We start from the raw sequence: 24,629 nt of genomic DNA, 5'->3' as shown, positions 1-24,629 counted from the left end.
CACCGTGTTTTGAATTTTTTATGTTGTATTCATTCTGTTAGCCTTCACATACGTTTTTTCAACGATTTTAGCCATTTTCAATATGATATCATTAGTATACAATAATGTAATGGATATTATGTTATCCTAGCCTTATCAGCCTAATAGCAAAATCATATATAGTAATTTGTTCCATAATGTAATTTTAAAAGGGGAAATAAGTTAAACAGCAACGAAATACGTATTATCTTTAATATTTAGGTTTTACAAAAAATATGATTTTACTGATTCAGATGCATTAGTTCAGAAACGTATGTATACATTCAATGTTTGTCAGAAAAAAATAATATAACATTAATATATATTATAAATATATGTATACACTAGATTTGGCACCAAGCACCCGACTTGTGTTCCATTCAACATAGGTTCCGGAGCTTATCTTGTAAGTATTTGGTGGAAAATAATATTTTTCCTTGTATACGCTAAGCAAATGTGAAGCAGTGCGAAAGGGCGCGACTTACAACTTTGAAAGTCAGCGGCACGAACAGTTAGTCCTTTTTACTCTACTATGCGTTGCATATTTGCACGGCAATGTTATTTGATATTTTTAAAAACAATATTACGAATTCGCGTTATAAAAGCGTATGAAGCGTTGTTCCTATTTTATTATACCTAGCTCAGTGGGATTAAGTGTCAATTAAACTTATCAAACACCAAATGTATTAGGGGCGTAGGAGAAGGCTAAATCTTGCTTCTATTTAATTTTTTTAATTATTTTTTTATAGTCTTTATTCAATAAAATATACACATTATTACAATATTAATACATTATAAAGAAAACAAAGTATTAAGATATATTTTGTCACAATAAACTATTCAATAATAGTTTGTCATTGGGTGCTCATACATTAATTTTATATAATAATCAAATAAGAAGAGTGCAGACATAATACAGTATACGTATAAAATAATAAACATAAAAATAGTTTAAAGATATATATATATATATATATTTTTTAAGTAAGAAAATAGAGTAAAATAATACAATTAAAATTAAAGAATAGTAGTTTACTTGAATATATTTTAAATATAAGAAAAAAAATTATAAACACATAAATAAATAGTTTGTGTTCATAAATGTAATCAAAACAAGATAAACAATAAATTAAACAAAGTAAATTAAATCGAGAATTTCAATTCATATCTACAGAAACAAAAAAAAAAGGAAAATAATAGTAGGAAATATAGCAAATTACAAGCAACACTCACATAGACACAGATAAATGGGCCAGTAATATTGTCCACAGCATGTGAGGTTATGTATTATAGATACTAGAATTCCTTCAAACTCAAATATTTCATTATATTACGTGCTAAAATGTGACTAAGGTTTGATATTGTTTTTTTGTACTTATTTATTTTATTTAACTTTTTGTACATAATGTTATTTGTACATTGGCGGGCTTATTGCCAAACGGCAATTTCTTCTAACCAACCAATAAAATAAAAGTGGTTTGTACTAGTTTTATCGCTTGTATTATTAATACATTTTTTTACCTTATGAAAGGACATGTCCTAAATACACTCGCATTATCATTATATACTTATCTCAAAATATTTCATAAAAACTAAGAGTGTACTAGTTTCTACTTCCTCATAAACGTGTAGAAACATAAGTGGTGTATTATTAGTCTACAAACAAAAACATAATAATATCTATAATACATTATTATCCGGGTTAACAGACAGTTTTGTGTTCTCTAGATAGAGTAACACCGAAGTAATATTACTTAGTTGTTGTTGAATAATCAGATTGAACCTTCTGTCACTCAACGTCACGAAGGATTTTGTCAAAGCTTTGCATCGAAGTGCTCTGGAGACGAGCGTGCTTCGCAATGGCGCGGCGCGGCCATAGTTTTGCAGCGACTGCCTAGTTTTCGGTGCCCGCGAATCGATATCACTAAGATTTTACTTAGATTTTTAATTTGAATACATTTATTTGTGTAATGACGTCAAGTTTATTTAATTAACGTATTTAATCACATTATATACTTATAAAGTTTACATACATATGCATAAGGGCGGGCGGGCATATCGCTTTAAGGCAATTTCTTTCTACCCACCCAAACCGTTGAGTTTGAGAAAATCAGTGATATATGAACATATTGTTGGGATGTTATAATATTTTCACTATAAAACAAAATGTTGATAAACATATAGATTTTTTAAGAAATAAAAATTGACTAAATATTTACACTATACCTTGAAGAGAGGAGGGGGTAAAGAGGAAAGAAAAGAAGGAGGAGAAAATAAAAACTCGAATATTCAGGAAGCGACATTTCATACGCGATTTAAATGTAAATATAGACAGGGCGTCCCTGACATTAGTGGGTAGATTATTTAATGATCGAGCAGCTACTACTTTGAAAGAGGAGGCAAAAAAATTAGAGCGGTGAATGGGGATTGAAAGTTCTACTATTTATTTTCCTGTTACGGTTTTGATACGACGCCGATACTAAACAATGACGCTGTAATTGCAACATTATACCTCACTCGATTATTATCTATCCACAAAACAACGCCCCTCTGCCTTTGTAAATATGATATCACGTACGTACGTTAATGTAAGTATATATAATACTTACTGTCTCCATGCTTATCTAATCATAATTAAAGAGCAACTCTTTAACATCATTCAGCCGTTATTATTATTGTTTTCCTCAATGACAGAAAATGGAGAAAAAAAATCATAGAAATAATGTTATTTATTTTTAATAATGATAATTATAAATACTTATCTAGACAACACAATACATCACTGTTTCTGACAAGGGCAAGTTTTTTCTGAACACCATATTTTTTGCATTCTGTAATTATTTGTACAGTTTTATTGTTTTCTATGATTAATTTTCTGTTATCGTGTTGATTCTTCGTTAACGTAATGAGAAATATTAAATAATTGATATTACGTGATATCATAGTTAAATATTACTATGTTAAATAATATCTAAAATAAAAAACAACTTTTGAAGTCTTCGAAAGATTTTTATATAAAGTCAAAGAAAATATTTATTTATTAACTTGACAATAATTGTAGTCTCCATTGATTTACAGGCTGTTTAACCTAACACGAAATGCAAAAGTTAATAAATAGAAAGCAGATAGCTGCTTAACTATACAGAAACATAGATTCATATTATCCGCATATGTTTTTATTTGGATATGCGTATGTTTATGTTCATTTTGTAATTGCTTTTCAGGATGGTAATATGCAAACAGTTATGATTTTTTTTCTTAATCAAGAACACCACACATAATGAACATTGTAAAAAAATTCTTGTAATATATTTAAAAGTTTTCTTTTAGTATTTATTTAATTTTTAATTTTATAAATTTATTGCATAAAATTTGTATACATACTTAATAACACGAAATCTATATAAAACCAATTGTAAATTGAAAACGGAGTGATCTCTGTTTATAATAGTCTCCATCTAACATGGCACAGCCTGTTCTAAGTTTATTATATTATATTTATGTTGTTTTTTTATGAGCACTCGAGTTGTACATTAATTGAGGATTTTTGTTTCCTTTAAAATGTTTTCCCTCGGCATTAAGTGTGACGTCAATCGTCTTCAAACAAGGTGAACAATAAGAATAAAAAATACATCTCTAGACCGCAGTTTATATAGCAGTGGCCCAAGGCCTCACGTTGTGACAAATAAGGCTTAAGTTTATTTTATTCCATGATTACCGACTGTTTGTTCCCTAGCACTTTGTATTTTTTCTTTTCTTTGTATAATATTCTTCACCGGTTCACAGCTGCTGTTGATGATATACAAATATTTACTCTCCATCGAGCGTAGGTTTTATTTCATTTACAATATTCGACAGCTTATTTTATTCCTTCAATAGGTTACAATTTTGTTTCAAATACGACGCGCCGATCTGTGGTTTTTTTTTATTACTGGAAATTAATCAAATCTCTCAAATACGTCTACTACGTTATGTTTAATATAAAACTGTGGTTTTTGTTGCTATTTTTGTAATATTGCTCAAACGTAGGTCGAATTAAAAGAAAAAAACATCGGTCTATCGTTTTTCAATCTGCGTCTCCGTCTTTGCTTTAAAAATAATTACCTACAGTACACGTATACGGACGATAACACATTGTTGATTAAACTGGTATTTGTTTTCAAGATTACGCATTAATGTATTAATAAAAATGACTCGATGCAGTCATCCGAAGCAAGCAATATACATTTCCCGAACTGTCTTCTGTCGGCCGGTGGTATTGTTGCACGGATCCGGCCTATTTCTCCCCGTGCCGGTTGCCGTAGCCGGTGTCACGCCGTTTGCACATTGGCCGGCGATTCCAGTTACCGAAAAGTGGAATCGAGGCAGACCAGTTTTCCACCTCGCTGTGGCTTGGTCAGGTCGCGGTTCCTAAGGTACGCCTGCAGTACACAGTGGTCAGTCATATTCTGTACTTCGCCGGGTATTTTCCTTGATAGGCGATGCACCGCATCCAATTTAACGTCGCCGACGCATAAGTTTTGATTTTTGTGAAAATTGTGCGGTATTTAGTTAAGCGGTTTAACAAATTTAATGCGATGCTGACCTTCGTTATTATTTGTTTTGTTTTTATTTATTGATGACGCATTATGATATTCAAACTAGATATTTAAAATTAAATGTAGGTATCACTGATTTATTAACTATTTTTACAAACGTTGAAAATGAAAGAGTTACATCTTGATTGTAATTTTCTAGTATTTTGTTATCTCGTATTGACATAATTCAGTATTGCGTTAGTACGGAAATTTCATTCAGCTCTCATTGATTTCCAACGTAAAAGTACCACTGTTTATAGTAGTTTGTCAGTGGGGCTGTTAACCGATAATTGGTCATGTGTAACAGCATAATTTGTATTGTAGGATTTGTAGGTGTTCGTGATGTGTGTGAACAAATGTGTATATACACGTAATAATGTTTTACTTCATTAGCTTGTACATAGACAGCAAATTATTTTACATTTAAGTGCATCGGAGTCTCAACAATCGTCGGACGTTCCTAGTTAAGCTTTATTAGCAGAACCATTTTCCAATTGCATACAATTTGCGCTGTGGAACGTAGATTTCTATGGAGAAGGAGAACATAATCTGACGATCGCGAGACAACAGTGTTATCAGTTGACTCCGCTCTTCTTGTTTTAGTTCAGTTCAAACAATACCTAAGTAATCGCATTATAATGTGATGCTATGTTGAAATCAAAAGTACACTACGACCGCTTCTAAAAGTGAAATGTTACAGAATCAGATAGTTATACGTTTTATTTTGATGTTTACAGATGAGTGCATTTGGTTTTTTCGGTCGTATAGTTATGTTAATTAGTGTCAAATGTTTTGACAGGACAAATAAAATCCCGATTACAATGTTCGTTGTGTTCGTCTGAGGCGTTCGTTACCTTTTGTACATATCCGTCTGTGGATGACATGCAAAGTCACCCGAACATTCAAATCTCAACGCAGGTAGCATGGCGGTTGCGGTGCGAGAGCAATAGTTCTGTATGGAATCTGTCTCATTGTCGTAGCGCACCCTTGTCGATAGCGCTGCGGTCGTATCTAGTACCCGGTCGAGAGGTGTTGTGCCGTTGGATTAGTGCACGCCGACTATAACACCAGAACTTCAAGATGGGATATATCGGAACGATAGCGTCCCTGCCGCTGGAGCTTTTCCGCAGGTGCACAAAACACACTCGCTGTCGGAGAAGAAGGAAGACACCCAAGTCTAAGTAAATATTTCATTACCATTACATTTCCTTCTACCCCCCCCTGCCGCGGGAGTTCGGTTTCCGTTTTGTTCCCCTCCCGTTCGCTATGAACAAATTATGTAGGTACGGCGACGAAGTTGCGGATCATTAAAGTTGAGATAGAATGGCTCTTCCGCGAATTAGATCTGAATAATATATTACAGCATATTTCAGAATCCTTACTCTTATTTCCTAGAAAGAAGCGAAACTCTCGTGTCTTTTACATAATACTTACGAAAACCCAAATATATTAGACGTGTTTTGTGTTTCTAAGCATAACGAATATTCACGCTCGGACAAAATAATATTATGTAAATGCAAAACGTATGTTTTATCGCTTTAAAACAAAATAACTGTTTGAAATAGGTACACAAAAATGTATATTTTTGGCTTAATGTATTACGGTCTTTTGTGAATTTCCTCTGAAATTTTCACGTTTCTAGCTATTCTCTTATTATTATTCCACATTTACATTTTCGCCGTTAATTCTATGTAGGCAGCATTTCCTGGAACCTCTTAATATAAGTTCGTGAAATAATATTTTGTTTTGCTACCTCTGTCCTTGGCTGATAGCTATAAATTTTATACACCTGCGTCATTTGAATCATCAAAATGTATTGTTAACAAATCTGACTCTTGGTTTGGCCTTCTCAGTAAAAGGATCCCTTTTTAGCCATCATTACAAATATTCAAATAAAATAGGTAGGTACTTTATAAGCATACATAATTATTTTCTTAAAATGGGCTTAAAAAACGTTACTTTGACTTATACATATGTATTTATTATTTATGGATTACCTTTATGCAAGTAAAAATCACGATAGAGTTTTGATTTGGGTATGCTTTTTAAATATTGCTATAATTATTACATTATGTGACTAGTTTGTAATGTATTATAACTTAATACGTAATAAATAAGATTTACTTATTAACTTACCTTATTTAAAATATGTCATTTAGTTTATGGGTGCGCGCAAGGTTGTATCGTAAAAGCTTTGCTTTTTTTTATTTAAATTTGTTGCAACACCGATGAAAAACATTTTTAAGAAGGGAATACGGAAGTCTAGGCATATGACCTCTCATTGGCTGGTTTAAATTGCTACTTTATGCATTGTGTAACATTCACCATTTTGCCTAAGTTTGAACATCCACATTTCCTCAAATCTTCCATAGTAAAAAAGTTGAAACCTTTATCATGTGGGTGAGATTCATCCATCTGAACCAATTCTACTAGGCGACGCCTGACAACAATTTTCTAATTTTTATACTTCTTCTTTTACCAGTTTTCAAAAATGTTTTGAATATGTCTAAATGTTTGCAAACTGGCTAGATTTCATCTCTAGGGAGTTATTTAGATCTAAATTTATTGCAACCGAGAGGGAAAATATTTTTGAGAAGGAACTCCCTAGCGAGAAAATCCAGCCAGTCCGCAAACATTTGGACATACTCAAAACATTGTTGCTTTGTGTTTTAAAAAAATACGGCTTGTGCAAAAAAGCTCTTTTTATTTAATTGAGACTTTATCTCGGGCTTCTGTTAAAAATTGTTCGCTCGTTTGCATGACACAGAAAAATGATTCGACAAATAATGAATATTTTTATGTCATTTTTCTCTGTCCACTCCCACATGAATCTTTCACTGTTCTTTTTAGGCACACAGGTTACTCATTCTAAGTCTTACACTCGTTTATCTCACAAAAAAGTAACACGAATCAAGAGTGATATGTAGATAGTTTAACAGGGATGAAAGACTTTAAGAATCAACAAGGCTTATAACCTACCCGTGGCTGGTTTAAAAACCGCTTTACACACCGTGTAAAATTAATCATTCTACATTTTACCTATAACATCCAAGTTTGTTGGTGGAAACTCTTAGTGGAAGTTTATGGTAATTTATTATAGAAATAAAAGATCAGTTAATACTTTTCAGACGTCCTAATTGACAGCCATTAGATTCATCGGGATGGGATAGTCAAGAACTGATTGAAGAAGAGCCATGACAATAATATCAGTACCGCAGAAGATAAAACACGGAAGTTCACTTTTCGTAGTTTTGAAGTTTAAAATGCATAAATAATCTCGAAAACTTATTTTATGCGTGCACGCACCAAAGTCTACTTTCGTCGTAAAAATGCTTTTTTATGTTCAAATAAAAATCTGAAGGCCATTTCGTTTTTATGCAAAAAACATCAGTAGTCCCAGGTTCACTATTTTAATGTGTACTTTTATTATCAAAATAATAATTATTTTACATTAAAAGTTCTTTATATATTGAAATTACATATTATCTATCTCATTTGGTTCAACAGCCATGATGTTTTGGAAATCACACAATCGCATAATCTTGTTTCCTGAACATTTCGATCAATATGACTCCTGTGGTTTATCTTTAAATATCATTTTAATATAATAAACTCCTGTATTTACCCCATAACACTTTGTTATGAGGTCCTTTTAGACAAAAATAATTTACTATCCATCCTTACTCTTTCTGTATCTTCTTCTTCTGGGTTACAATTTCAGATTGGTCTACACCAAGCACTCGATCTCTTCATTCATCTCTGTCACCTGCCGGCCTCTTCATTTTCTGATAGCTGCTACAGCGCACTTCCCCAATCACCTGGTCTATGTAGCTATATCTAGGGCGGCCTCTGTGATTATTGCTCATAATCATTCCCTCGACGATCCTAAAAAATAGGCCCGGGTGTCTGATGTTATGGTCTTCTAATTTAATCGGTGCTGGGTAAATCTTGGGAGTTGAATTGTTTCGCAAGACCTGCTCAACACCTCGTCGTTTCAGATGTGATCTGACCGATTGATCCCCGCCACGCGCCTGTAGCACTACATCTCGAAAGCTGTTAGACGCCTTGACTCGGTTAATATTTACAACCCAGGATAAACTCCTTCCGGGGTTAAATCCTGTACCTTTTAAAAATTTATTTATTTAATAACTAATCGAAGGCATGCGTACAAATAGCAAATAGCCAGCCACGCAAGGAGCCATTCAGTTATTTATTGTCAAAGATTTTGATATTTTGCATTATAAAAGTTATTTCCAAGTTACCAATAAGAACCCTACTTGTACAAATGTTTGGCGATATTTCTTATATTATAAGTTTAAATCTTTAGCCTTTCATGTTTTAAATATGCCTAATACACGCCTTCTTGTTCGATTTAGAGGTGGGCATCGTCATCTTCCGGTTCAGGGACATGGATATATAACAAGAAATAAATGTCTTGAGCGCAAATTTTGAGCACTGTAGTCCTTTTTAGAACAGGTTTCTCTAGTGATGGAGACTAATTAAAAATAATAATTTAGAGTGCTTAAGTACTCTTTACCCAGTACAAAGATTAACCGGTGCGCACCTTTTGTAATAAAAAAAACGGTTTCTCCACGTAAATAATGCGGCAAAATGACATATTGGATTATCCGAAAAAATATATTTAAATAGAAACCAAAAATTTTTCGAGTATGTCTGAAATTTTGTAGACTAGTAGAAATTTATCTTTTGTAGGATTTAAATATTACGGCAGAGATAGAGAACATTTTAAAGAAGGAAATTTGGTAGTCTAGGCATTTACAGGGCTTATTAGCTGTCATTGGTGCTCATACATATTTTTATGTGTGCTCTAATAATAACATTGGAAATATTTTTTTTATTTTATTTTTACTTTATTTTATTAATTTTTTACGCCTATAAAGCTTTTACATACATATAAGTTATATAAAACGTGAGCATATAAACAACATATTTTTTTTAAAAATATATAAAGAAAACTAAGATTGAACGGTGTTTAGAAGTAAAGTTGGTATAAAAAAAGGAGTATATAAACAACATTATTCAGTGAACAGTGTTTAGAATTATAGTTGTTATAAAAAAAGATGAGTGTATAAACAACATAAATTTCAAAAAACACAATACAAAGAAATAAACGATATAACCATGATATAACCATGATAAAACAGTGTTTAGAAGTATATTTGGTATATAAAAATAAAAATAATAAAAAGAAGCTGTAAAAGAGAGAAAAAAATGCATGATAAATTTAAAAAAAAAAAAGATTATCAAACTAAATACAAACATATGAAAAAATATAGTTTAAAGGTTTAAAGCAGCTAGGTACATAATATTATAGTGCAACATAAACATATGAATATTAGGTTATATTTGATATGGAACACATACATTGATTTTTTAATTTTACAAGACTCACGTTAAAGACATCGATGTGGTTAGCATGTTGGTTCGCTAGTACATGCATCCGTACTACTGGTGAATTCGAGCTGTAATTGCTGTAAATATGTTTAATTTATAAGTTGTTTAATACATAATAAGTTTGAATTTATTTTTTTTTTCTTCTTGAATGTTTTTTCCCATATATTTTTTTACTGCCTTATATAAAATTGCATTTTGTGACTTAGAAACCTATTTATCTATGTTTGAACATTGATGTTTTAATCAATTCTTCTATCTGTTGATTTTTGTGAAATTAAAGAGCTTAATGCTTTATTGGTGAGGGTGAGATTTAACTGATTTGAAGATACTAAAATCTATGATAGATATAATTTTAGCTTTGAATTGACGTACTTTGTAATTTTTTAAAGATTTAGTTGTTAATTTATAATTTATCATAATTCTTATTCTGCCTTTGTTTATAATCCTCAAAGTATAAATCGAGGTATTTACAGGGTTTATGACCTGTCATCGGCTGGAAATCACAAACATTATGTAGAATGGTGAATTGTATTTTATTTGATTTAATATGGTTTACAAACGAAAAACAATACATACGAAATTGGTATAATAATCACAATATGTTATGTTCAGATATTGTTCATCAGTTATATGTGAACACAACATGCGCAAACAAGTTAAAAAAATATTTATATATATATAATTTCTTCTTTAAATTGACTAGCTAAATTAAATTCTAATAATATTATAAGTTATGAAACTAAATTATACTAACAGTTTATTACAATTATTTTACCTAACTCAGAAAAGGGACTTTTTATTTTATTTATACATTGCATTACAATTTTCCTATAATTATTTAATGTATTGTTAATGATATCAATATCAGCATTACTTTTTATATAATTACATAATATTAATATACGTGATAATGCACTAAAGTGAACCATAATATTATTGGTTGGAAGATAAATTGTAGTATATGATCTCAATATGACACATTGAATGCTACACAACGTATCAAGTGATCAATGAAACCAATCAATGACAGGTCATTGGCCTTCTAAATACCCAGATTGCACACTCCCCGATAATTTCTTCATCTCGGTTGAGTTTATTTTGTTTATTTATTTATTTACACTCTTTATCAAAATACAATTCCATTTTCACTTTGCCCAGCTAACAAGGGTACATACCCCGTTCCAAGCTAGACAATTACATTTTAATATATTATAATAGTTGACAAATTAATATAGAGCACAAACAAACAAGATATAAACTTATTCGTATACTCATTTTGATACATATACATACAGACACACACATTTGTACACACATATATATATATACACACATATATATATACACACATATATATATACACATATATACACATGTACACACACACACACACGTACATACATCCATGCGCATACATACATTTATAAAAACATAGACAATTTATTTATGCGAAACTTCATAGTTGTCATCTTTAAATATATATTTTTTTAAATTATTCCTTATTTTTTATATTTTATTTTCGACATCCAGTAAGAATCTCCAATCCGTGGCATGCATCAACTTTTCTGGCTCCCTACGACCAATGTCATGAAAGAGCGAGGTCAACACCTTCCGTAACTTGACAACACTCTCGTCTTTTCACGATTCTGGCAAAAGGTTATGGACCTTTTTGCCTACGTGATAGTGTTGTCTCGATGCCAGAACAGTGTTGACCCCTTCACTTAGTATCAGATCCCTATTAGTATCAGTTGTATATCTTTTCTGATGAAATATTTATCTCTTAAGAAAAAGTAATTAAATGAAACATTTAAATATATGACCTAATTCTCATTTCTCTGACATGACACAAAGAAGAAGATAATAGGGTTTTTTTGTGTTGTAGGATAATCTATACAAAAGTGCTTTTCTGGTCTTCGATGTTTAAAGTCTAACCTTCTGTATCCACTTTGTACGAAAACACGTAGTAATTTTCAAGTTTTCACGTTATTCAATACGCTTGATTGTATTTTCCATTGTAGGAGCAAAAAACTGGTAGCTGTATCGCATGCTTCTTGAGTACTTATCCGGCTTTATGTGTACTCTTTGTACATAGCCGTAAACCATTGTGTTGGCGTAGAAAAATGTATCTAGAATCAACTCTTGTACTCTATACCCTGTAGTATACTCACTATGTCAACCTTGGAACATTTTCAGTGGACTTAAAATATTTTTTCACACTAGAAGCTAAATTAATTTACTAAACACTTTTATGTATTATACATATTCATTTTATATATCTACATGCAAGAGCGGGCATGTTGACTCAAGGCAATTTCTACCTACCTACCCAAAACGTTCAGTTTGAGAAAATAAGAAGTACATGGACATATTAATTTCTTCTTCTCCAAAACATTTAATTTTATACAAAATTTGAACCATAATAAACTTAAAAAAGAGAAGATAGGGGAAAGAAAGGAAAAAAAAGAGAAACGAAAAAATAAAATAATACAACTACTGTTTTCTCATTTTTAATCAACTCGTCATTATAGACTTTATCTTTTATACCAATAGCTCATAGCAAGATATTATGTTACATTTTTGTTGACTCGTCGATGTTTTTCATACTTAATGCTTATTTTTACAGTTTTACTTTGTAATAATTTTTTAATATAATCTTTTACAACAATAGTAAAAAGTTACTAGTTATCGTTTATAATGAATGACATAAACCTATTGTAATCTGGGGTGACTTTAACCCATTTTTTTTTTTGAAATACGCACGTATGTTTTTTTTATTTACCTTCTTATGAAAATATTTACCTTCTTAGAAAATTTAAAAAATAAGAACATTTAAGAAATATTTACCTTATGATTTACCCAAATATTTTAATTTTTAGGGCCATTTTCTGCGAGTTGGAAAATATTCTCTATAAGGAAATTATTTACTATTAGAAATCACCTCAGACTAATAATGCGTAACCTAGAGAGAAGCCCTATTACTAGGTTTCATAGAACGCAAGCGATGTTAGTTTGTTGGTTAGCAACCAATTGGTGTCCATTTCGTTTTATTTGACAACATAAACATAACGGTTTGATCGGATGCTTTTGTAGCTGTGCTTGGCTTTGTTTGTAAAAAACTTGGATATTTAAGTTCTAATAAATAAAACTATTATAACGTAAATACGACTAACGACTACGGTGATTTGCAGTATGTTTAATTGCAGCAGTAGGAGCGTCAAAGGTGATAAAGGAGTCAGTTTTCACAGGTAATTGTACCTCGTAGGGGTAGGCAGATAAAATACACCACCACACACGTCTTTCCTGGCATACATTACTAGTTCCTTCCAGATTTATACATCTTGTCATGCATGCCCTTCAATTCTGCCTGCTTTTGACCAGACTTAAGATTTTGGTATATCTGATCATACCACGCTTTCCTTGGTCGTCTTATATACCTGTTTTACCATTCTTTTGTCATCCGTTAGTTCTACATGACCAAACCATCTCGAAAAACTTTCTTAATCTTATCAATTATACTTGACTCAGATTTACACTCGCCTGATTTCATCATTTGTGACCCTGTCATATATTGTTTTCCTGCACATTCGTCTAAGAGATTGCATCTAGACCGCGTTCACTCTGTTTTCATATTTTCTCTGCCAGTTCCATGTTTCACTTCTGTACATAAGTGTTGGGACTAAAACTCCGTAGTGCACTGCCAGTTTAGCGTCGATTGACATATTTTTATTAGCAATTACTGTGTACAATTACGAATCTCACACTGCCCCAACTTGATTCCTAGTTTCTAATTGCGAGTTATTTACAACTCGTTGAAAATGGCCCTCAAAATGAAATATTTGGCTAAATCATAAGAACGCAAACGTGTCTTAAGATATATATTTTTTTAAAAACCTAGTTTTTTCTATCAAAACAAAGAAAACATTTTTTTTATTCTCCCCTACATTAGAATAACAGATGTGTTTCAAAATGTGAATATTGCGTGTCGAAATCAACGCCAGACATTTGATTCGAGCATTATCAAATATTCCTTACTAATAAATCACTTTACTTCGAACTACAAACGTTATTTATTCTAACCATAAATGTTTTATAAGTCTGATTCAATTTCCATCTGTTTAAGTCATTTACATTATGATGCACAATATTTAACTATTCATAAACATGTGTTTCCGTAAATGTAAATTATATAGTATTGGCACTATTTGATTTTGGAAGAATACGGAATTAATTACTAATTGAGTGTGATTATTGATTATGGATGGCTTCGTATTATTTTACATACTCAAATGTTGGTTCAATATAATGACTGTAGTTAACGTTTGCACTAATGCCCGTATTCAGACACAACACTTAAAGCGAGGAAAGTACATTCTAAACCAAACTAAACCTGTTAAAAAATAAATAACATAAAAAATATATTTGACGGTACGCGCAGAAAATATGTAACAGGTACCGTTTCTCGTAGAATCAACAAGAATATATTTCAAGCACCGACACTTGTATTAATTGATTAGGGGGTTGATACCATGTTCGGATTTTTTCTGATTTTTATTTACTTTACATATTGATAAAAATAATACAATAATTAAACTTAATATGTGTATTTGCTTAGCATAATAAGTGTATGTAATTACCTACCGACTTTTCTATACCTATCGGTTTCGAGACGAACCCGGCTCTTCGTCGGGATCTAATTACATCAACATGCAATACCCGCTATACACATGCACCATATTAGTAGTTTCACAAATATATAAAACTAACGTGTTGACAGAACACATGACGTTAGTAACCGACACCAACGTGCTCTGATTAAAAATGTTTGATTTTGTGGTAGAAATTGTGACCATCGGACCAATGGAACACTGTTTTATGGGCTGTGTGAGATAAAATGTTATTATTTTTAAAAGCTTTCCTAGAATGAAATATTTCCAGATATTTTTTAAAAATTCTCAATTGCTTGTATGGAAGGTATCTATATTATTAAAGTCATTATTATAATTAACTATTTGATTTTGGAATTGATTTCGAATTTCATCTCGAAACCGGTAGATACAGAAAAGTCGATAAGAGGTTAAAAACAATTATTTACTAACGTTTCGTAAAATATTTTACTATACCTTAAATATTAATAATAATTATATACGTATATTTCTATTCGTGTTGCCTATGATTACGATATATTGATATGACCGTTTTTTCGCACTCTAGTGTTTTATTTATTCAATTATCCATTCGTATCTAAACAATACTGGAATATCGATAGACTTATCTAATTTTTTTGTATTTTTTGTTTTATTATAACTCGTTTCAATTTTTTTTCCTGTATGTAATTTCATACGTAAAATGTTCTTAACTAACATTGAAATATTATGTAAATTTTTCAGTCGGTTTCATTGAACGAAAACATTGAGTCATTCCTATTTTTTTATTTGAAATGTTTCCTTTTCGTCTGTTCATTTTATTTGATGAATAAACTCAGAGCACCTGCAATTCTAGTTATCCTGGTAGAGAAACGGCACCAAGATCTTATATTTATTATCAAATTTCATCAGAATATAAGTTGCCCGAAACTTGAGGCATTTTAATGTTTGACAAAGTTTGTTCCCGAAACTCGCCATAACTTAGCAGACAAATTCAATAAAATCTTTTCTTCCGCCTCGGGGAAAATGTCTCTCAAGTAAATATTTCCGACGGTTATGTTTATTAAAATGTTTTACAGTTAATGATTTTACACAAATTATTAATTGGCAGTTAGTATTTTAAATATGTTTTTTTCATGACTGGGAAATTCACTTTGGCAGTCTTATTCTTGACTTAAAAAAGTAAAATTCCTATCACTCCATTAGTAGATTTGGATGTTTCTCTGTGTAGCTTTCGAAGCTTACAAATAACCAAAAAGGATTAAGTTTGTATTGCTATATAAGAACATACATGTACATAGGTGTATTTTAAGATTTTGAAATATTAGTGATTATAGACAACAATTTATGGAATTTTTAATAAACGTTAAGTAAATATATATTTTTGCGTACTTCCCATTGGAGACTTTTGTTGGTCCAGCTGTTAGTCTAGTGATCAGCGCGTTTTCCCACCATGCATGTAGTCCGGGATTCGATTCCTGCCAAGGTCGACATGAAATATTTAATTAGAAGGTGGTTTTCACTGTAATGTTTTAGTGTCCCTAATATGGCTTCTAAAGCGTGAGACCGATAATCATGTACGCATTGATAAATTAAACATAGACAGCCCTATATAGTAAAATATTTTTTAAAGTTGTGACACGAAAACCTACCTATATTTGCTAAGTACTGTTTATTTATACCAGAATTGCATTCAACAAGCATGCATATGCGAACAACAATTGAAGGACACTCATTTTTGGTACTTAAAAAAGTTGGTATTTTAACGTAAACAATCAACATTCTTTGTTGGTGGATCCCAATCAGGTTCATTTCTTAAATTCCTCATAATTTCGACCCATTTATTTATTTTCACTTAACTTTTAGGGATGAAAAGATAATTTTATCTCGCGTTTATTATATTCTGATCAATATTCCTATCTGTGTATCACTGTAACTAAGTAGAGCTTCGCCATTGCGCCGGTAGGCGTAGTTTGACGTTTACAAAAAATAATATTTATATTTGAATTTTCATTGTTTTAAGCTCTGTTAATCACTCGTTTTCCCTCTTTGTTGCAAAAAATTTAAATATAAATTAAATTTGCTTTGAGTAGGTAGGTTAAGAAAATTAAGCATTAGCACAAGCATTTGCTTTGCATGCTAATACAATTAAACAAAAATGGCAGGTTCCAATACAAGAATATCATCCAGAAGACAATAAATAACCAAAGTAAACGGGAAAGTCTCGAGTGATATTGAATTGAATTGAATCGAATGAGAATGAGTTATTCATTGTCTTCTGGGTGATATTCTTGTATTGGAACCTGCCATTTTTAATTAATTGTATTAGCATGCAAAGCAAATGCTTGTGCTAATGCTAAATTTTTTATCCTACCTACTCAAAGCAAATTAATTTATATTTACATTTATTGCAACAGAGAGGGAAAACATTATTGAGAAGGGAATATGGAAGTCTAGGCATTTACAGGGCTTATAACCTGTCATTGGTTGGTTTAAGTGGCCACTTTACACACTGTGTAACATTGACCATTCTGCCCATGTTTAAACATCCACATTTACTTAACTCTTCCATCTGTTGAATTTCGTGAAGTAAAGGAGCTGAAACCTTTATTATGCGAGCGAGATTCATCCGGCTGAACCAAATCACCTACTAGGCAACGCCTGAAAACAATTTTCCAATTTTTATACTTCTTCATTTACCAGGTAGTTAATTCAACAATGTTTGAGTATGTCCAAATGCTTGCAGACTGGCTAGGGAGTTATTCATATTTAAATTTATTGCAACAGAAAGGGAAAACATTAGTAAGAAAGGAATATGGAAGTCTAAGCATTTACAGGGCTTATGACCTGGCATTACACAGTGTGTAAAGTGGCCACTTGACCAGCCAATGACAGGTCATAAGCCCTGTCAATGCCTAGACTTCCATATTCCCTTCTCAATAATGTTTTCCCTCTGTGTTGCAATAAATTGAAACATGAATAACTCCCTAGGGATGAAATCCAGCCAGTCTGCAAGCGTTTAGACATACTCAAACATTGTCAAATTAATTTAACTGGATTTTACAACTATAAAATAATGTAGCTTCTGATCTGTGTAGGATAATTTTAATCCATACCTTGCACCTACGTATATATTCGTGAACTTCTCATGAATTTCTAAACACGGAATCAAATTAATTACTTAACCTATGAGACTCCCATTTCCGCTGGTTTCCGAGACCGCAACATGGAATACACATAGTATAATCCTTCATATAAGCTTCAGTATTTTTGAAACTGAAGTTTATTTGAAATCTATTAGTAACCGTAATTAGTAACTCCACATAGCTCTCATAATTAACGCGTTTGCCTAGCTGGCACGAGGGTTTAATTCTCGACAAGGTAAATTTGATTCATTTTAAAATCTCTTTTTATACAGCATTTCATGGTCCCTGGGTTAATAAAGCTAATTACCGTGTCTTCATTTATTTTATTTATTTATTTTATTTTATTTGGGAAATCAACAGTTCTACATACATATTTATAGTAAACAAACAGATATAGTGTATAAATTCAGAACTAATAACAGATTTCCACATAGTATACAAAGTAAGTAAAGAAAATATATTACATATCAAATTAATACATACAATTTATACATATACAAATGTTATTTTCATGTACTCAATAATCAAAGATTTTTTAAATATTTATTTTAAGAACATTAAGTTACTGTAAATCGGGCGGTATTAGGACAAGAATGCTTGAAGAGAGGATAAAGAGGGGAAGGGAGATGTACATATTTATTATTATAATGTCTACTAAGTTACATAATGCATTTTTAGTGTAAATTTTAAATCTGACAGAGTGATGTTTGCGTAATCTATATTTTTAAATTTTGTATTGTACATTGAAAAAGTCTACGAAAAAAAGCATTTTTAACATACGATGTTTTACTTATTGGTACATGAAACAGGTGGTACCGTCTACAAATCCTGGCTGGCACATGTATTGTTATTAAACCAAGCAGCTCTGTACAGTCAACCATTCCTGTCACAATTTTGTAAAGCAGTAGTTGGTCCGCACACACTCTGCGGTATTGTAGAGAAATGATCCAGGTACACTGCGATTTGTGTACTAATTTAGAACCCCACGCATCGTTAGGTGAGTTTAGGAATCGATTTTGATGAACCTTATTTTTACTATATTTAATGACTGATTTAAATAAACATATGTAGAGGTATTATCTGTCTGGTACGTCGAATACTGAACCCACCTCAAGAGGATTGAAGATTATTTGCTTCGGTATTTGTTTGAACAAATAGCTTGATGTTTAGTTCATTAACCCTTTCTGCTTGGGGGTTAATTCAAATATACACGAAATTTAAGCCTTATTTACTCACGTACCTACCGTAATTAAAAAGCTTTGAGTTTATTTTTTTAATACTGGTATCTCCATGTACGTCCCTATTTTTTTCTAATTATGTTAGTAGTCGGTATTAAACTGAAAGTTTCGTTGTTTAGTTTGACAGCTGGTTCGTTTGTTTTGGAGCGGAATTTTTTCGTCCTTCTCAATGATATCTAAGACAAGATTTAAATAATACATTTCACTAAAATTACGCTAATTTGAGTGTAGGGTAATAGCAAATATTTTATAATTTAGTCAATTTATTATCAGTTAAGTTAATTATCAGTGGTCATAAAAAAATAACCGTTTAATAATTTTGAAAATATAAAACATAAAAAAAAATTAATACCCAACATTTTCAAATAATTCCTTTCGTACACACAGAATATTTTTTTTTGTTCATATTATCAGGAATTAATTCAAATATTGAGTCATGATCGTCAAAACATCGTAATATTACAGGCGTCATATTTTACGGGAAAACATTTCCTCCTTTCAATTATCAAGTAATACACTTTAAGAACCAAGTTTTGTTTCGAATATTTATTTTATTGATATCAATAAAATAAATAGTCGAAATAGTGAATTATTTTTGATAATTTATTGTTTTGGTCGGTTACGATGTTCTGGCGATCATGGCTCGATATGAAAGAGTAAGTATTCAATGTGGAAAATAAGTTAGTTTTTCACAGCAAAACGAGGCTAAATTGTATCCATTATGATAACGTACATGCAAATAAGAGTCCATAGTGACTTGGGAACGAACCTTGTAATAAACCTAATTCATGCGTAAGCGAATATTTAAACTCACGTGATTTTTGTACTCACGCCAACTATTCACCCGGCAATCGTCACTCGTCTAGTATTAATCATCTAAAGCTACGAAAGTTCACCCGCTTTGCGGATTATCGCTATGTGAATACTTTTCAGGGCGCCTTACAAGTTTGCAAACATTACGATATAATATTTGAAAACAAAAATCAAATAAAAGCGTAAAAGTAACAGTATGTTACCTAAGTTATGTTCGGCTTTGTAAGGGAAACCGGGCGCAGAAATTTTCGATGGCAACTTATTATTGTTAGCAAACGAAAGTGAGATGGCTGGCTAGTCACATGCTGCGGAGGACTTCCTCAGCCTAACCGCGATTGCCTACTTTGCAAGGCATCAGGTTTTCACGGTTCTGGACTTCCACGGTTGTCAGTCCGTTGCCAGTTACCGACTGAACTGCGAGACGCGGACTGGACTTGGAAGGAAGGACACGACACACATTTATTCCGAAAAAATATAGTATTAGGTAGAAGGAAATATTTTTTTTTATTCGAATTTAATATTTATAAATTTATTTAAACAATATAATATACATATATATACAATTTATAATAATTTATGTCTACGTGAGGTCACATTATTTTTATTATTTATCTTTGTTCATAATAGAAAAAAGAATTAAAAAAATATGGACATATTTTAGTTAGGCATATTAGAATATTTTACTTTAATACAAAACAAATATAAATTTGAATTTCAATAGCAAAAATTAAGTAAATATCTAAGTAAAAGTACACATTACAAAAAATAAATCTAGAAACTAATGAAGAGACCGCATTTTGGAAAAAATGCCTACAAAGACTTAACCGTTTGAGCGTGAGCTATTTTTTTGTTTAACACTCTGGAGTTTTAGCATGTGAATATAATTTTAAGATAATGACATTTCGATTATGATTTTAATGTGAGTAAAGAAGGGACGTCTCTGACATTAGCTGGTAGATTATTATATAATTGAGCAACTACTACTGTGAAAGAGAAGGTAAATAAATAAAGCGGGAAGTGAGTATTTCAAAAGTTCTCTTGTTACTAAAACAAAGAGTTAGCCCAAGCTGAAATGGAGGTTGGAAGAGCCCTCCCAGATTTACGGGCGAAGTGGAATTATTCCAAATAGTGACTGTTTTTTCTATGCCTTATACTGAGCAAGTGTAGTTGCGTGCGGGAGTCGGTTAAGGCAGCAAATTTCCGGAGATTAATGATATAATGTATACAAACATTCTACAATCGTTTCAATTAGTTCAGAATTAATATCTGCAAAACATACATCTGCGTAATCAAGGAGTGGAAGAAGTAAGCTCTGGGCTAATGTTTGCTCAACATTGATTGGGAAGAAATTCTGGAATATTTTAAGTGAGTTCAAACTGCTATAAAGTTTACGATAGTAAAACGATACTTAATATTTTTTTTTTAAATTTTGGCCTAGTTTGATATAGTATTAGCAAATGACACTGAACTGCCTCGTTGGGTTGTGGGAAAAGTTGACGGTTTTTTAATATAACTTTTATGATCAATATACGTATTGCCTTGTAACTATTTATTATTAATTCAAAGTGTTTTTTGTGTTTTAATATTTTATTGATTTCTTTTGTAATAAAATGTAATACGTGTTTTGCAAATCTGCAACACGTAAGGGAATGATAAAGTTTAAAATCTGAAATGGGATTTCACTTACAAGAAGACTTTTTATAGCCAGAAATTTCTATACGATAGAGATTTAGACACTCGGAGTTGGAAAATTATTCCATTACCGTTGTGCAAAACTTTTGAATGTGTTTTGACTTTAATTTTCCGCCAATAAAGCAGGTTTGTGGTCGTTGGCTTTACAATTCCCTTGAAACATGATCGCACGAACATACATTGTTGTGCCATTCCATAGATTTTGGTTAGTTGTATCTTTTTAGACATTATTTCTAAACGTCGTCATCTCATTAAATCTGATAGGTTTGTCGTTATGTTGCTTACGTATTTTAGGTACAATTTATTTTCATGTATACTCGTCTAGGGGTTTAATTGCAATTATTTTGAGAATTCCATTCCATATAAATTGCAATTCTACCGTCCTTAAAGAGAGCGCCATCTTCAAAAATTGATATGTTGGGAAAGTCAGAAAAACATAAAATGCTTCCGCCACCTTGAAACATATTTATTTTGTTATATATTTTTTTTACTACGTTTGTTGCATTTTTTAAATAAATATACCACTTTTTAGTGTAGTTATTGGTTTTTGCCACCTTTTAGTGATTACTTTCAATTGAAATGTAATGATACTGCTTTTTTGTATTTTTAATTAGTGTTCCCCAAAAACCTTAACGACGAATAGGTTATTTATATTCTACTTCGAAACTCAAGATATTTCAATAATACCACTGCAATCCGCACATTGTATAATACACTAGTCCGCTGCATAATAGAATATTGTTCCATAACTAGGGACTCTTCTGAATCTAACCACACCCTTGAAATAGAGAAGGTTCAAAAGGTATTTTTCCGATACTTGTCTTAAAGAAAAAAACAATTATCCATTTTTGTATCCATAATTATTTCTAGCAGGGATGCTGGATTACAAAACCCTCGAATCTAGTCGCCAAATTTTTGCTGGGAATTATTTCTATAAGCTGATTTCTGGAAGTACCTACATTCTTACTTATATTTACCCATCAAGTAATGCAGACTACGATTATTGTCAAATAAAAAAATAATTTATATGTTTGGGAAAAAATGAATTTCACTAATTTTATGTAAAATTGGAGATCCTTCTTCACAAGGACGGCAGAATTACACGGTTGTACAGTGCATTAGAGAAATCTTACGACATAACAGTACTTATGATTTTCTTGTTGTATTACTGTAGAATGTTTTATTATTTAAACATTTTACTGAATATGCTGTATAATTTATAGGTAAATTTTATAAATATAAGTCTTGTATAATTTTTAGGTTTAATTTTTTTTATATAAATCTTGGGTATAAGAAAATTTATGTTAAAAAAAAAATCTTAAGCCAAATTTGTAGTATTATAAATGTTTGTAAAAGGCAGATTTGCCGTTTATGTTAATGACATAAAAATAAAATAAAATAACGTAACTTTAAACATTCAAGTTTGTCAGTGAAAATTATTGGTGAAAGTTCGTTGTAATTTATTTCAGAAATAAAATAGTAATGCTCAAATTCGCAAATTTGAAATAACCAGTGACCGGTTTCATCACTTTCGCGACATCTTCGATGCGGGTATCTTTATTATGAAATTCAATGTATTTATAAAACAAAAGTATGAATAAACACTTGAAAATTATAGTACATAATAGTATTTGAATTGAATTATTTTTGCACAATAAGTTTTTCTGAGTGGTTATGCCGCATTTCGTTCATACTATTTATCGACGTTTCGAATCGCATTACAGCATCCATGATCAGGGCTGAAAAACAGTACGAACGACACTGCATAATAATCCAGAAACACTTATTGAGCATCTGAACGGCCGTGAAAATCTAAGAAGTTGAATTATTTTTGTCTGAAGGACCATTTTTGCAAAGTGTGTATGGGGTAAATACAAGAGTTTATTTCATGTTATTTTAACGTGTTTAATTAAATATATAAATTGATTGTTGTGGCTTAAATTCTAAACTATCCCATCGTAGTGGGGCAAATTACTGTCAATTAGGACGTCTGAAAATTAAAGTATTAAAAAATTATTAAAGTTATTAGAGAGTTATTATAGTGTTTATATAGTGTAGTAGATTATACTGTTATTGTGTAATCACGACCAGAGTCGTCTGGTCCGGAGAATGACGAATGAGATATTGTTCTTTTAAGCCTAAAGAATATAGGCAAGCTACACAATTTAATCTGTAATTTGAGATACCCCGCTAGTCAGTCAGTGTAAAATTTTCAGAAATAATAGGAAAACGTTTTTTTAATATTTTAAATGAAATTTTTATACCTAACTTAAATATATAAGATAGGGTATTTAGTTATTAATATTTTTTTATATAAGGCATTGTTAAGTAAATAACAGCATTCAATACTATTCCTGGCCGATTACCTTTCGTTCCCATCCTTTCTTTGACCCATCCTCATGGTACCTACCTAGCATCAAGATAGAAGATATTCAAAATTAAAAGATTCGGATTAAGAACAAAAACCAAACAACATTTTTGAGTTCACATAAAATCGGATAAAAAGAGTGGTTGGAATCGTCGCGCGTCGTGGAAAACATTGTCTCATTTTATAGTTCATTTTGTGATCCAGTGCCAGAAATTGAAGAACATTGAGATTATATTAAAGATAGGTATCCACTCCATGTACCTATTCCTTTCTCAAATATTTCCCAATTACAAAATTGAATGAAATACGATTTTCATTTAGAGTCCGCCTTTTCGTTAACAGGCATTGGTTTATTAACGGAATGACGTGCGTTTTGAGTCAAAGTCACATCTGCTAAAAATCTGACTTTTGGCGTTTCTCAAATGCCCGATTTAATTTTTATCGAATTCCCGGAAAGACTAATTAGTAAATGGTAGCCAGATTAGTAGATTTGAGCTATAGCTGTTCATTTGGTAATTCTACATCGGGTTTATTTATTGATTTAAAGATTACAAGGATTTCAAATTTATCTGATTTATGGCCTTTGCGATCAAAACTAATTATTTTTATCTTCTTAAAAATAAGGACACCGCACATAATTAGACAATAGGGAAATGTCACCTACTACGAATACCGATAAAAATATATGAAATGGATTTATAAATATTTATTGCATTTTT

General features: G+C 31.3%; 1 protein-coding gene across 4 annotated transcripts in view; it reads left to right on the top strand.

The window, feature by feature from the left end:
* The window catches only part of rdgA (retinal degeneration A), a 281,671-nt gene that overhangs the window by 72,713 nt on the left and 184,329 nt on the right, over nt 1–24,629 (top strand). Inside the window, exon 1 of one of the 4 annotated variants that reach the window (XM_088225783.1) lies at nt 4,852–5,776. The exons of the other annotated variants lie outside the window; for them this stretch is intronic. Within the exon in view, the coding sequence (XP_088081909.1) occupies nt 5,676–5,776 (101 nt within the window). The 5' untranslated portion in view covers nt 4,852–5,675. Of the gene's footprint in view, nt 1–4,851; nt 5,777–24,629 lie in introns of those variants that run through there. 4 annotated transcript variants of the gene reach the window in all.

This window comes from Micrasema longulum, unplaced genomic scaffold, assembly GCF_059751315.1.
Source record: "Micrasema longulum isolate JH-2025_06_02 unplaced genomic scaffold, ASM5975131v1 h1tg000386l, whole genome shotgun sequence".
NCBI lineage: Eukaryota > Metazoa > Arthropoda > Insecta > Trichoptera > Brachycentridae > Micrasema > Micrasema longulum.
This window is presented reverse-complemented; position numbering and strand designations above follow the sequence as displayed.